At 42.1% G+C, this 15,220-nt stretch overlaps 1 protein-coding gene across 13 annotated transcripts in view; it reads left to right on the top strand.

Annotated features, from left to right (window-relative positions):
• XRRA1 (X-ray radiation resistance associated 1) overlaps positions 1 to 15,220 on the top strand; it is a 61,569-nt gene that overhangs the window by 41,252 nt on the left and 5,097 nt on the right. For 10 of the 13 annotated variants that reach the window (XM_040489342.1, XM_040489338.1, XM_040489335.1 and 7 more), the window contains 4 exons: positions 743 to 868; positions 12,203 to 12,296; positions 13,008 to 13,123; positions 14,785 to 15,132. In XM_040489342.1, coding sequence (XP_040345276.1) covers positions 743 to 868; positions 12,203 to 12,296; positions 13,008 to 13,123; positions 14,785 to 15,132 — 684 coding nt within the window. The remainder of the gene's footprint in view (positions 1 to 742; positions 869 to 12,202; positions 12,297 to 13,007; positions 13,124 to 14,784; positions 15,133 to 15,220) is intronic. The other 3 variants (XM_040489337.1, XM_040489341.1, XM_040489348.1) reach the window with 3 other exon arrangements.

Raw genomic sequence — 15,220 nt, 5'->3', positions numbered from 1 at the left:
CCGGAGGCCTGCTTGAAGTCCTCCAGGACTTAGCTATTGATTTATCCTGGAATGAAGAGCCTCCACAGTAGGATGTGAGCTAGCCCAACAGGCTCAGGTTACTCCTGCTCTCCATCTGCCCACTAGGAAAAGTCTACTTTAAAATATTGGGGTATCTGGGTGGCTCAGCCGGTTGAGCATCCGACTTCGGGTCAGGTCATGATCTCACAGTCCGTGGGTTCAAGCCCTGTGTCGGACTCTGTGCTGACAGCCCAGAGCCTGGAGCCTGCTTCGGATTCTCTGTCTCCCTCTCTCTCTGCCTCTGCCCTGGTTATGCTCTGTCTTTGTCTCTCTCTCTCTCTCTCTCAAAAATAAATAAACGTTAAAAATTAAAAAAAAAAAAAATGCAAGCACCTGTCCTTTTGCCATTTGCAGAAATTTTAGCCCAACTGTAGAGAAGGGCCATTTCAGAATAAGCTGCCAAAGGGCAGAAAGTGAGAGGTAGGGGCAAAAAACCTCTAAGCCTACACCACTGCTGTATTGTCATTTGGCCTCATAGAACTTGAAACTGGAACTTTGGGGGCCAGAGAATCAGCTCATCATGTGACCTCAGAGAACTTGAAGCCAGAACTCTGGGCCCTTGGTAACATCTCCCGTTGTGACCCTAGATGCCTCTTTTGGCCAACCCTCTCTAGAATGTCTTGGCAGCATTCAGCTTCTTATCTTTGGGACATTTTGACATAGACCTTTTTTTCCTTCTAAGGAAACCAAGGTATGTGCACTTCCTCCCATATTCAAGATTCTTCCCGCGAAGTCACTGAAGGCCAGAAACCAGACGCTGGCCCCGCCCTTTCCAGAGCTGAGGTACCTTAGCCTGGCCTACAACAAGGTGACTCTCTGCTCTCTGCTTATTTCTTCAGGGGCACAGATGGGAGGATGGGATGCGATCTGCTCTGGCCTGAAGGCCAGCCTTAGAGTTCCCTGCATTACAGATATGTGAGCTCAGGAATTCTCAGGGTGGGAGAAGTGGAGAGTGTAGGCCAAGGCAGAAGTCCATCCATTCAGTCCCAGATATTTATCTAATACCACATGCCAGGCTCTATGCTAGATACTAGGTATACAGCAGCTCAAAGAAAGATTGGGCCGCTTGCCTTTTGGAGCTTGTAACCCATAGGGAAGACTGATATAGCACAAATAGTCTCAGTATAAGCATGCATAGTGTTATGAAGAAATTCAAAGTGCTATGAAGTATATGACAGGGGTAGTCTAACCTAGTATTTGGGATCAGGGAAGGTTCTTGGGAGAGCGGTGCTTTATCAGTTTAATGAGGTGAAGTGTGAGGAGGAGTGAAGTGAGAAATATTCTAGCTTATAGGAACAGCAGATGTAAAGTCCATGGGACACATTTAACATGTTTCTCCTGCATGTTTTATGGTAACATATTTTTCCAATATCCATGTTCTGTTTGACTTCTGTAAACCCCACCAACTGAGCTCTACTCAAGTCTGAAGTGTAGGCAACTTTGAAGAAACTCTGCTTACACTCCTTCTAAGGCAAGCAGTTGGTACAGCCAAATTCTTCAAGTGTTTCTTCCTAAGAGTTTTATAATTTTAGCTTTGAAATTCAGGTCTTTGATTCATTTTGAGTTAATCTTGAGATGTGGTGTGAGATAGGGGTCAAACCTCATTCTTTTGTATGTGGATATGTAGTTTCCTCAGCACCATTTATTGAAAAGACTATTCTTTCTCCATTGAATGGTCTTCTCACCCTTGTCAAAAATCAGTGGCCCATAGATGTATTATGGGTCCCCTCTCATTCTTGAAATTGGTCATTTGTGTCTTTTATTGATCCAAAATAGTTAGAAGTTATCCCTTTTTTTGACTTAAAAAAAAAACCAGCTGCTGGTTTCACTGGATTTCTCTACTTATCTCTTTTCCCATTTCATTAATTTCTGCTCATAACTTGATTTCTGCCGTATTCACATGAGTTTAGTTTGCTCCTCCTTTTTGTTTACCTCTATAGTGTAATTTTAGATAATTGATTTAGACCTTTTTCTTTTTAATATAAGCATGTAAAGCTATAAACTTCTTCTCTAAGCACTGTTTTAGCTGCATCCGACAAATGGTAATTTGTGTTTTTATTTTCATTTTGTTAAACTTTTTCACTTTTTGTTTTGATTTCTTTATTTACCCATTGGTTTAGATAAGTGAGATGCTTAATTTCCAAATATATGGAGATCTTCTAGATGTCTCATATTTATTATTTTTAATTTAATTCTATTGTGGTCAGATAACATAACCTGCAAGATTTCATTCTTCTGACATCTATGGAAACTTGTTGTGTGTCCCATCCTATATGCATGTTCTCTATGCACTTAAAAAAAATGTGTATTCTGCACTTTGGGGGATAGTGTTCTATAAATATCAATTACATTAAGGTGGTTGGTAGTATCACTGAGATCATTTCTGTACTATTGTCTCTTCATTTTATCAGTTATCGAGAACAGCATGTTAAAATCTCCAGTTAGATTGTGGATCTGTTTATTTCTCTCCTTAATTCTGTCAGTTTTTGCTTCATGTATTTTGAAGTTTTACTATCACGTACATAAACATTTAGAATTTTTATCTCTACCTGATGTGTCGATCCTTTTATTATTATGACTTGTCTCCCTGTGCCTTGAACAAAATTTCTTGTCTTGTTGTTTTGTCTGATTTTAACATGGATACACAGCTTTCTTAATGCTTGCTAATTGCATAGTCTCTTTCTATCCTTTTACTTTCAACCTCCTTATAGCTTTGTATTTCCAGTCCATCTCTTTGGGACAGCATATAGTTGGGTCTTGCTGGGAGGCCAGAGTGTTTTTCTCTGTGTTCCTATTCTGTACTCAGCTCACAGCCTTCCCTGTGCTCCTACACTTCACATGGATTATCTCCACACTTGTGTTCCTCTCACCCAGCAGGAGACTGCTTGTGCTGGTTACTTAGTGCTTGCTCTTCTGGTGGTTGAGGGCCAAGGGGAGGGTCCAGTCCCAGTCTTAAGAGGATGCTGGGTTCCTGTGTCTGTAGGATGGACCTTCTTAGCGATCCAGTCCCCTGCAAGCAGTCGGAGACCTCTCAGGTCATGGGCCCAGGTTGGTTTCCTGCCTCAATCTCAGAACAGCGGGTTTTAATTTTTTCCCTCCCCCAGATGTAGGACCCTGGGCCCAACAGGTTTTTCTGACCTTCCTCAGAAATTTAAGGCCTTTGTTCACCAGGCAGAGGGTTGGCTGCCTTTCTGACCTTGGCAGCCGCTCTCTTCCTCCAGGCCCACACCCTGGAGACGGCTCTCTTCAGTCTCATTCCCTGGGTCCAGTCTTTTGCGTACAAACAGCCATGAATTCTCCTTCTGTCTGTAGCTCTCAGAAGTTCTACTCTAGCCCACACTTAGCCTTTAGTGGGCCATTAAAATGGTGAGCTGATTTCTTCCCAATTGCTTGTATAGCACTTGCCATCTCTTCCTCCCGTGTTCTGCCACATGTGAGCCAGTCCTGTGTCCCATCTCTCCTTGGAGGTGCTTGTCTTTCCTTAGGTTTCAGGCCACGTGATTGCCCTGAGACCTTAGCTCTCTGGTAGATGCAAGAAAGTTATGATGTTATAGGCTATTCTGTCTTTTTTCTTGTTGTTAAGGAGAGGAGCAATACATGCATACATTTTCTACATGCTCACTTGAGTTTTAAATTATATTTTTCTTTATAATAATTATCACCTAGCATATTATATATCTTTTTCTTTATTACCAGTTGTCTACTGCCAGAATGTAGGTTTGTTTGAGAGCCAGGACTTTGTTTTGCTTACAACTATATCCTCATCATCTAGAATAGTACTTGATACATGATAGTTACTCAGTAAGTTTGATAAATGAATGATGTTTTGATCATGTCAAGGAATACTCATGCTACCTGTGTTGAAATTAATATTCAATTTATTACAGTTACAAATTTTAAAACCAGTTCTGCATTCAAACAGAACTTAAACATCTAGAATATCCACTCAGTAATCTAGTAAGTTTTGTGCCAAAAGTAAAGCAATCACTTTAACTCAACCTTTAACTAATATTTCCTTAGTTCATAAATTTGACAGATTAAGCTCTATTTGCCTTAACCCAATGAAATTGGATAGAAACTTTAAGTTGTCCCTGGAGCCCGAGTTTATTTTCAGGGGCATTCAACTCACCTTGTGGGGATAGGCTAGCTATCCTATCTGGTGGCCAAATTCTTCTCACTATATCAGCCAGAATCCCAAACCCATATCTTTTAGCTGGGACTCAATTTCACAGAAAATATGACATACATGCCTTGGGTATCTTTCAGCTTTCTACCAGTTTTAATTATAACTTTCTTCAACTTTTTAGTCACCTGATTTGGATAGGTGGAATTTTGCATCCTGACAAAATTCAATTTAATTTTCCCTCCCCCATTCTGTTGTGACTGCTTCTTGACCACCTGTTTTGCATATAAGAGACTCTGTACCCACTTTAGCCACCATTTTATAGTTATTTATGAACACATATTAGGCTTCTTTGTAGCTTCATCCCCCTTTCCCTCCTTCTCTAGAGTCTAGATAAGAAGTCAGCAAGTGTTTTCTACAAAGGGCCAGATAAATATAATACTCTGTCCCAACTACTCAATTCTGTCCTTGTAGAACAAAGGCAGTATGTAAATGGATGTTTTTGTTTTTTTTTTAATTTATGTATTGTCAAGTTAGCTAACATACAGTGAAGTCTTGGCTTCAGGAGTAGATTTCCATGATTCATCACTTGTATACAACACCCAGGACTCATCCCAGCAAGTGCCCTCCTCAATGCTCATCACCCATTTTCTGCACTCCTCAACCTCCAACCCCCATCAATCCTCAGTTTGTTCTCTGTATTTAAGAATCTCTTATGGTTTGCCTTCCTCTCTGTTTGTATCTTAATTTTCCTTCCCTTTCCCTATGGTAATCTGTTAAGTTTCTCAAATTCCACATATGAGTGAAATCAAATGATATCTGTCATTCTCTGAATGACTTATTTCACTTAGCTTAATACCCTACAGTTCCATCCAGATTGTTGTAAATGGCAAGATTTCGTTCTTTTTCATCACTGAGTAGTATTCCATTTGAGCTCTTTCCATAATTTGGCTATTGTTGATAGTGCTGCTGTAAACATTGGGGTACATGCACCCCTACGAAATCATCACTCCTGAATTCTTTGGATAAATTCCTAGTAGTGCTATTGCTGGGCCATAAGGTAGGTAGTTCTATTTTTATTTTTTTGAGGAACCTTCACAGTGTTTTCCAGAGTAGCTGCACCAGTTTGCATTCCCACCAACAGTGCAAGATGGTTCCCCTTTCTCCACATCCTCACCAATCTCTGTTGTTTCCTGAGTTCATTTTAGTCTCTCTACCAGCATGAGGTGGTATCCTAGTGTGGTTTTGATTTGTATTTCCCTGATGATGAGTGATGTTGAGCATCTTTTCATGTATCTGTTAGCCATCTGGATGTCGTCTTTAGAAAAGTGTCTATTCATGTCTTCTGCCCATTTCTTCACTGGCTTATTTGTTTTTCGGGTATTGAGTTTGGTAAGTTCTTTGTAGATTTTGGGTACTAACCCTTTATCAAATATGTAATTTGAAAATATCTTCTCCTATTCCATTAGTTGCCTTTTAGTTTTGTTGATTGTTTCCTTCGCCATACAGAAGCTTTTTATCTTGATGAGGTCCCAATAGTTCATTTTTGCTTTTGTTTCCCTTGCCTCTGGAGACATGTCAAATAAGAAGTTGCTAAAAAAAAAAAAAAAAAAAAAAAAAAAAAAGTTGCTGTGGCTGAAGTCAAAGAGGTTGTTGCCTGTTATCTCCTGTAGGATTTTGATGGTTTCCTGTCTCACATTTAGGTCTTTCATTTGTTTTGAATCTATTTTTGTGTATGGTGTAAGAAAGTGGTCCAGGTTCATTTTTCTGCATGTTGCTGTCCAATTCTCCCACCACTATTTGCTAAAGAGACTGTCTTTTTTCCATTGGATACTCTTTCCTGCTTTGTCAAAGATTAGTTGGCAATATATTTGTGGGTCCATTTTTGGGTTCTCTATTCTATTCCATTGATCTGTGTGTCTGTTTTTGTGCCAATACCATACTGTCTTGATGATTATAGTTTTGTAACACAGGCTAAAGTCTGGGATTGTGATGCCTCCAGCTTTGGTTTTCTTTTTCAACGTACATAACTTTGGCTATTTGGGGTCTTTTATGGTTCCGTACAAATTTTAGGATTATTTGTTCTAGCTTTGAGAAGAATGCTGGTGCTGTTTGTTGGGATTGTATTGAATGTGTAGATTGCTTTGGGTAGTATCGACACTTTAACAATATTTGTTCTTCCAATTCATGAGCATGGAATATTTTTCCATTTCTTTGTGTCTTCTTCAATTTATTTCATAAGTTTTCCATAGTTTTCAGCATACAGATCTTTTACCTCTTTGGTTAGGTTTATTCCTAGGTATTTCATATATTTTAGCGCAACTGTAAATGGAATCGATTCCTTGATTTCTCTTTCTGTTGCTTTGTTATTGGTGTACAGGAATGCAACCGATTTCTATGCATTGATTTTATATCCTGCACCTTTGCTGAATTCATATACCAGTTCAAGAAGTTTTTTGATGGAGTCTTTTCAGGTTTTCCACGTAGAGTATCATGTCATCTGCAAAGAGTGAATTTGACCTCTTTGCCAATTTGGATGCCTTTTATTTCTTTGTGTTGTCTGATTGCTGAGGCTAGGGCTTCCAATACTGTGTTAAACAAAACAACAGTGGGGAGAGTGGACATCCCTGTCATGTTCCTGATTTCAGGGGGAAAGCTCTCAGTTTTCCCCACTGAGGAAGGTATTAGCTGTGTGCCTTTCATATATGGCTTTTATGATGTTATATTCCTTCTATCCTGACTTTCTTGAGGGTTTTTATTAAGAAAGGATGCTATATTTTGTCAAATACTTTTTCTGCATCTATTGACAGGATCATATGGTTCTTATTCTTTCTTCTATTAATGTGATGTATCACATTGATTGATTTGCAAATATTAAACCAGCCCTGCAGCCCAGGAATGAATCCCACTTGATCATGGTGAATGACTCCTTTAATGTACTGTTGAATTTGATTTTCTAGTTCATGTTGAGAATTTTTACATCCATATTCATCAGGGATATTGGCCTGTAATTCTCCTTTTTAGTGGGGTCTTTGTCTGGTTTGGGAATCAAGGCAATGCTGACTTCATAGAATGAGTCTGGAAGCTTTCCTTCTGTTTCTATTTTTTGGAAACACCTTGAGAAGAATAGGTATTAACTCTGCTTTAAATGTCTGGTAAAATTCTCCTGGGAAGCCATCCTGCCCAAGATTCTTAATTTGTTGGGAGGTTTTTGATAATCCATTCAATTTCTTTGCTGGTCATGGGCCTGTTCAAATTTTCTGTTTCTTCCCTTTTGAGTTTTGGTAGTGTGTGGGTGTCTAGGAATTTGTCCATTTCTTCCAGATTTTCAAATTTGTTGGCATATAATTTTTAATAGTATTCTCTAATAATTGTATTTCTCTAGTGTTGGTTATGATCTTTCCTCTTTCATTTGTGATTTTTATCTATTTGGGTCCTCTCTCTTTTCTTTTTGAGAGGTCTGGCTAGGCATTTATCAATTTTGTTTATTCTTTCAAAAAACCAGTTCTAAGATTCATTCATCTATTCTGGGTTGTTTGTTTGTTTGTTTGTTTGTTTGATTTTGGATTCTATCTTGTTTATTTCTGCTCTAGTCTTTATTATTTCTCTTCTGCTGGCTTTGGGCTTTCTTTGCTGCTCCTTTCTATTCTAGTTCCTTTAGGTGTAAGGTTGGGTGGTGTATTTGGGGCCTTTCTTGCTTCTTGAGATAGGCCTGAATTACAATGTATTTTCCTCTTAGAACTGCCTTTACTTCATCCCAAAGGGTTTGGTCTGTCATGTTTTCATTTTCATTTCTTCCATATATTTTCTAATTTCTTCTTTAATTTCCTGGTTGACCCATGCATTCTTTAGTAGGATGTTCTTTAACTTCCATGTATTTGGGGGCTTTCCAGATTTTCCTTGTGGTTGATTTCAAGTTTCATAGTGTTGTGATCTGAAAATATGCATGGTATGATCTCAATCCTTTTTTATTTTGTGACCCAGTATGTGATCTTTTTGGAGAATGTTCCATGTGCACTCAAGAAGAATGTGTATTCTGCTTTTGGATGAAAAGTTCTAACTATATCTGTTAAGTCCATCTGGTCCAATGTGTCATTCAGTCCATTGTTGTAAGTGGAGCATTAAACTCCCCTACAATCATGGTATTAATGTCTATACATTTACTTATGTTTGTGATTAACTGATGTATATATTTGGGTTCTTTCACATTGGGGGCATAAACATTTACAATTGTTAGCTCTTCTTGATGGATATCCCCCTTAATTATGATAGAATGCCCTTCTTCATCTCTTATTACAGTCTTTGTTTTAAAATCCAGCTTGTCTGACAGAAGTATGGCTACTCTGGTTTTCTTTGCTGTCCAGTAGCATGATAGATTGTTCTCCATCCCCTCACTTTCAATCTGCAGCTGTCCTCAGGTCTATAATGAGTCTTTTGTAGTCAGCATATAGATGAATCTTGTTTTTTGTTTGTTTGTTTGTTTGTTTGTTTGTTGTTTGTTTTAATTCATTCTGATACCCTGTGTCTTTTGATTGGGGCATTTAGTTCATCTACATTCAGAGTGATTAATTGAAAGATACGGATTTCGTGTCATTATGTTATCTGTAGATTTCATGCTTGTGGTGATGTCTCTGGTGCTTTGTAGTCTTTGCTACTTTTTGCTCACAGAGTCCCTCTTAGGATCTCCTGCAGGGCTGGTTTAGTGGACACAAACTCCTTTAGTTTTTGTTTGTCTGGAAAAGCCTTTATGTTTCCTTCTATTCTGAATGATAGCCTTGCTGGATAAAGGATTCTTGGCTGAATATTTTTCCTGTTCAAAGCACTGAATATTTTCTGCCACTCCCTTCTGGCCTACCAAGTTTCAGTGGACAGGTCTACTACTATCCTTATGTGTCTGTCCTTGTAGGATAAGGCCCATTTGTCCCTCACTGCTTTCAGAATTCTCTCTTTATCTTTGTATTTTATTATTTTCACTATGATACATTGTGGTGTTGACCTGTTGTTGATTTTGAAGGGAGTTCTCTGTGCCTCTTGGACTTGGATGCCTGTTTCCTTCCCCAGATTAGGGAAGTTCTCAGCTATAATTTGCTCAAATAAGCCTTCTGCCCCTTTCTCTCTTCTTCTTCGGGAACTCCTATGATATGGATATATTTTGTTTCAACGAATCACTTAGGTCTCTAATTCTCCCCTCATGGTCCAATAATTTCCTTTTCCCTCTTTTTTTCAGCTTGATCATTTTCCGTAACTTTATCTTCTGTTTCACCTATTCTCTCCTCTGCTTCTTCCATCCTTGCTGTCACTGCATCTAGTTTATTTTGCATCTCATTTACAACATTTCTTAATTCATCATGACTATTTCTTAGGTCTTTGAGCTCTGCAGCAATACATTCTCTGCTGTCTTCTATGCTTTTTTCAAGGAGCATGACAGTGTTCTGATGAAACTTTATTAAACAGATTGGGGGGAGACAGATTTGGCCCACAGGTGTTATCTGCTGACCTTGGTTTTTGTATAGCCTTCAAGCTAAGGCTGATTCTTATATTTTTAAATGGTTGAAAAAAATCGAAAGAAGGATAATACTTCATGACATATTAAAATTACATGAAATCCAAATTTCATAGTCCATAACTAAAGTTTTATTGGAAAAGAGCCACCACACTTATTTATGAGTTGTCTCTGGCTGTTTTTGTGCTACAACAGTACAGTTGAGTAGTTGCAACTGACATGTTAAGGCCTGTAAAGCCTGAAACATTTACTCTCTGGTCCTTGACAGAAAAGGTTTGCCAAGTCCTGGTCTAGATCTAGATGACCAAATGTTAGAGTTGCTTAAGGCCTACTCCTTGTCCCTTCTCTTTTAATCACTCTGTACTCTCTCCCTAGGGATGGCTTCACGTACCCACAGGGCCAATTAACAGTGGCTCACAAATTTATAATTCCAGTACAGACCCCTTGTACCCTATGTACTCTAGACTAGGGTATTCGTTGCCTACCTGAATCTCTACTGGGAGGTCTGAAAGGTGCCTCCATAGTACACATATCCAAGTGAATTAATGAGCTTCAAATTTGAGTTTCTTTCCTTGCCCCGTATCTTGGAGAATAGTTCCATCATACATGTGGCTCACTCAAGCCAAAATGTGGCTGTCATCCTTGATATTTCTCTCTCCTCTACATCCCTCCTCACCATGCATATCTAACCTGTTACCAACTCTTGTCATATTTAGGTCCTCATATTTCTGAAAATCCACATATTAGGTTCTCAAAGACCAAGATCTTTCTAGCTTTTGTCTGACCCCTATTTGCATGTCCAGCCTCATTTTCTGTCTGCTGTTAATCACACTGGCCTTCTTTATATCCCTCTAACAGGCTTTCCTCCTCCTTGCTGTGAGGCCTCTCACACATTGCTCTCTGCATGGAGCACTTCCTCTCTGTGTTAGGTAGAACACGTACCATGAGCTGCTGCAACAAACTTTAAATTCTCAATGACTTCACACAGTAAAAGTCTATTTCTTTCATAAAATCCATTGTAGGTATCCCAGATGGGCTGGTGGCCTCCCAGGTCTTTCGGAGACCCAGGTCCCTTCTGGCTATGGTTCTGTAATCCCATAGGGCCTTAAGAGGATTTCATTGGCTCCTCCGCATCTGGTGGATAGATGGCTGAGCAGAGGAGGGGAATGAGAAATGTAAAGGATCACATAGGAGGTTTCAAATGGGCTCTGCCCAGAAATGATCCCTTCTACCCAGGTTGCATCAGCTAGAATAGAGTCCTGTGACCACATCTAGCTGCCTAGGAGGCTAGAAGACAGTCTAGCTGTGTGCCCAGAAAGTAGAGGAAACTGTTTTGGTTAATACAGAGGATTCTGTGCCGTACAGTCTGTTCTCCACTGCACTCACAAATTTCCCCCTCCCCATACTTTGGATCTCAGGGAAGCCTTCCCTGTTTCCCTGATTGGAACAAATCACCTGAGGACTTCACACACCCTCTCTTGTGGCACTAATCACAGCTTCAGAACTATCCTCTTTCGTGTTATTACTTCTTCAATGAGTGTTTCCCACCAGGCAGTGCTTCCTGAGGACAGGAGTTCTAGCCGTTTTGCTCATTTCCAACCCAGTGCTTGGCATATGGAGGCATTCAGTAATACTTATTGATTGGATGAACACAAATGAAAGAATAAATAAAGTGGGGCTCCAGAGAAAGATAAACTGAAGGGCCCTCTCTCTCGCAGCCCTCAGGCCTTAATTGTCTTCCATAGGTCCTGAGTCTGACCTTAGATACCCAGGCATCTGAAAGGCCACTGCCCGACTCTTGGCCCCTCTGATACTGTTCTGTTGCTAATAGACACCCTCCCTAAGGATGTTCCAGCCACTCTGCTCAACAAAGGTTGAGTATTTTTTGCCCTTCAGAGGCCGGCCTCGTGGGGATAGAGCAGCGTTTGGGCCACAGACAGCCATGAAGTCTTCCTTACTGGCTCTGCTTCTCCTTTAGATGAATGGGTCCCCCTGACTGCCTGCCCCCTGTCCCTCCCCAGATCAGTGTCCAGGACAGGCCTTAACGAAAGACATCATCAAGAATGCTATCAACAGACTGAGGTGTGTAGAGGTTGCACTGAGGAAGGTGAAGTGTCAGACAGATTGTATCCTGAAGTCAGAGTCAATGCCCTGCCAACCTTCCAGAGTCCTTGTGAGACAAGTGCTATATGTGTTTGTCCCTGTTTTGTCACCAACATCTTCATTACTTGGTCTGGGCTACACTTCTGGTGTGGAGAAAGGAAAACAGTTCTTAACTTTCAAACAAGAAACTGTGATGTGGAATTTTGGACAGGGGTGGGGCAGGGTCCTCTGGGTGTGAGCAGGTGACGTCGTGGGGACAGACGCTGCCCGGAACTGAGTCCGAGCACAGCAGCATAACTAAGCCGGCTCCACCTCAGCCCTAGCAAGCATGTGGCCTACAGTGTGGGGACTGGCAGCACCTGGGCAGAGGGGGGGCAATGTCGACCTGAAGCTTTTCCCTACCTTCCTCACAGATCGCGAAGGAAGATGCCATCCTGCCGGTAGCTCTCTTCCCGTCTCTCTGCGAGCTCATCTTTCATAACAACCCTCTGGTGGCGCATACACGAGGTATGGTACCTGCAAGGCTGCGCCCCCGTCCTGGTGCCCAGGGGCAGCATGGGCACCCCTTAGCCCCACCTCATCAATGTCCAGCCCTGGGTTCTTTGGAGATGGAGCGAAGCACAGATACTGCCGAGCACCTGCTTCTGTACCAGCTTACCTGACAGCAGCCCTGTGTGGCAGGCATCACTGTCCCCGTGCACAGTGAAGGAAGCTGAGGATCCAGGAGGTTCATAACCTAAAGTCCCACAGCAATAAAGAGGCAGAGCAGGGAATGGAATACAGAATTATCTAGATCCTGTGTGAGATCTTTAAGTAACACCCTGCTTTGTAGAGCAGTTCTGCTGTGACCTCATTTCCTACTTCCCAGTTGGGGAGGGGTACAGGGCCCTCCTACCCAGAGCATCCTGGATATACTGGGTGCTGCATTAGCAGCTGCATCTTGTTGGCACTTTAGAACCCTGGGTCCTGGAGTGACACCAGCAGAGTTCTCATCCTTGCTTTTCACTATCCTTGTTATCTTGGGCAAATTTCTTAACCTGTCTGTGCCTCAGTTTCCTCACGTATTGAATGGGAATAATATAGGTACCTACCTCCTGTGGTTGGTCTGAAAATGAAGTAAGTTAATACATGTCCAGCAGTTTGAACAGTGCTGGACACCTAAGAAGCTCCCAGTAAATATCCGCTAATAGTAATCTCACTTCCCCATCGTGGCTCCAGGGGTCCCTCCATTGCTGAAAACCTTCCTCCAGGAGCACCTGGGGATCCACTTGATTCGAAGGAAGATAGTAAAGGCTAAGCATCATATTTTGATGCCTCGGAAGGACTCTCGGAAGGTAAGCTTCCAGGGCAGGACTGCCAAGCCCAGAGGAAGTGGAGCCTATTTTAATGCATGCAAATTGACCTGGGGAGGGAGAACCCATTCCCACTCATGGATTCCTTCCCTTAGGTCTGTAGTAGTGGCATTGTCTTCTTTCCATGTCTGTTACATACAGACACATCTAGGGTCACAGGGACCCAGGTGTCAGAGTAGGTAGAAGCTACTATGTGAATGTCATGGAGTCCTACCCCATGAAGAAGGAGCTGTGGAGAAGTGAGGGAGAAATCAGTCTGAAGACCCAGGGATAAGCCTGGTTTCGTCACTTTCCACAGCCACCTGAACTTGGGCAAGAGCTTCACTCTCTGAGCTTCATCTTCTCAACTCTAAGCCTCTCTGAGCTGCTGAGAGGACTGGATGAAGCAACAGTTACAAAAATATGTTATGAGGTGCCTGGCTGGTTCAGTTGGTAAAGCATAAAACTAAGAGTTGTGAGTTCGAGCCCCAAGTTGGGTGTAGAGATTACTTAAAAATAAAATCTTCAAAAATAAATGTTATAACCCCCCAAGCCACTATCCATGCAAGTAGTAGCCACCTGTAGGAGTCATGGATGGCTGTGCCAAGCCTAGAATACGCATCTTGTGCCTCTGCCTCTGGAAGCATTTCCTTACGTTGAGAGCAGTCTGCTCCCATAGCCAGTGGTCTTAGACTTGCCTTCTGGGATGCCATAAAGTAAGTCATTTCCCTTGCTCATCTGAAGAATTGCAGAAATTTCTGTGAAATGCTTCCCCTCCTGAACTTTAGCCTTCCTGTAGCTCTAAAAGCTGAATTGGGCATTGCTGGTCCCCACAGTTAAATAGTTATTCCCTTTCCACCCCCTCTGCAGCTTCTGTCCAGCCCTAGACCAGCGCAAAATTACAAGCCAGAAATAGACAGAAATTCAAAAGGTTTCCATCATATTCTTCTTGTTTGTTGCCTCCTCTAAGGATCAGACTACCTAGTTCCCATCAGCCAGCAGAGTGAGCCAGATGCTAAGTTTATAATCCTCATCCCCCAAGATGATTGGCTTTTGCCAATTAAGGAAGCTGAGAATTTCAATAGGAAAGAAGTTATTTCCTTAGTTCTGAACCCTGAGAGAGACTTGCCTTGCGAAACTTCATTTAAGGTATGGGAACCAGCATCCTAAAAGGGGCCTGGTGCTGCTGCCTACCAGAAAGTGCAGGACCATCTCCCACAGGCTTTCCTAGGAGTCCCTGAGGAAGGCCAGGTGCACTGTGTTAAACCTTGATCAGAACAATGAGGCTATTGAGAGCCAGAGTGATATGATAAGGGATGCAGAATGAAGCCCAGAGCCCAGTATGGAAATCAGGTAGTCCGGGCTCTGCCATCAAATAATTCTGTGACCTTGGACAAGGCATTTTACCTCTCTGAGCCCTAGTTTCCTCTTTTATAAAATAAAGATAATTATTTACTGGGTAGTTTAAGGTGTAAATAAAGCAACATCCGTCATGTATAGGGCACACTGTAGATGCCCAGTTAGTGTGATTTCATTCCCTCCCTCCCCCTAGGAGCCCTCACCCAGTCCTCTGATCACTGTACCAAATGGCCTTAGGCTTGTGAGGTCCAGGAGGAGAGAGACTGATTAGGAAGCAAAACAATCCAGCCTTTCTCCCATGACAGGTGAAAACCCAAGTTCCAAAGGTGCCAAAGCAGCCTCTGATTCTTCATCACCTATCCGTGCCCACAATCAAGTCTCCCTCAAAGGAGATGCCAGAGTCTGAGGCAGCGCCAACTAAAGAGCTGTCCACCACCAGAAGCAGTCCTTTGGAGCCAGAGATGCCCATCGAGGGCCTGGAGGGCCTTTCCCTGTCCCACCGGCCCTTTGTGCCACTGCCTCCCATCTGCTCTGACTCTATTGTGCATAGTGAAGAGACCATGTCCCACCAGAGCAACAGACCTGGCCACCTCAGCCCAGAGCACCTGTCAGATGAGGACACCAAGAGCACAGAGTCCATATTCTTGACCCAGGTACCTGGATACCCCTGCCCTTGCCTTGTGCTTAGCTCCCAGAGGCTCCTATACCACCACTGTACCTGGGTTGCTGCAGGCAGCCGGA

This window comes from Herpailurus yagouaroundi, unplaced genomic scaffold (genome assembly GCF_014898765.1).
Source record: "Herpailurus yagouaroundi ecotype Mexico unplaced genomic scaffold, PumYag 180, whole genome shotgun sequence".
NCBI lineage: Eukaryota > Metazoa > Chordata > Mammalia > Carnivora > Felidae > Herpailurus > Herpailurus yagouaroundi.
The sequence above is the reverse complement of the archived record's forward strand: the minus strand, read 5'-3'. Positions and strand labels throughout refer to the sequence as shown.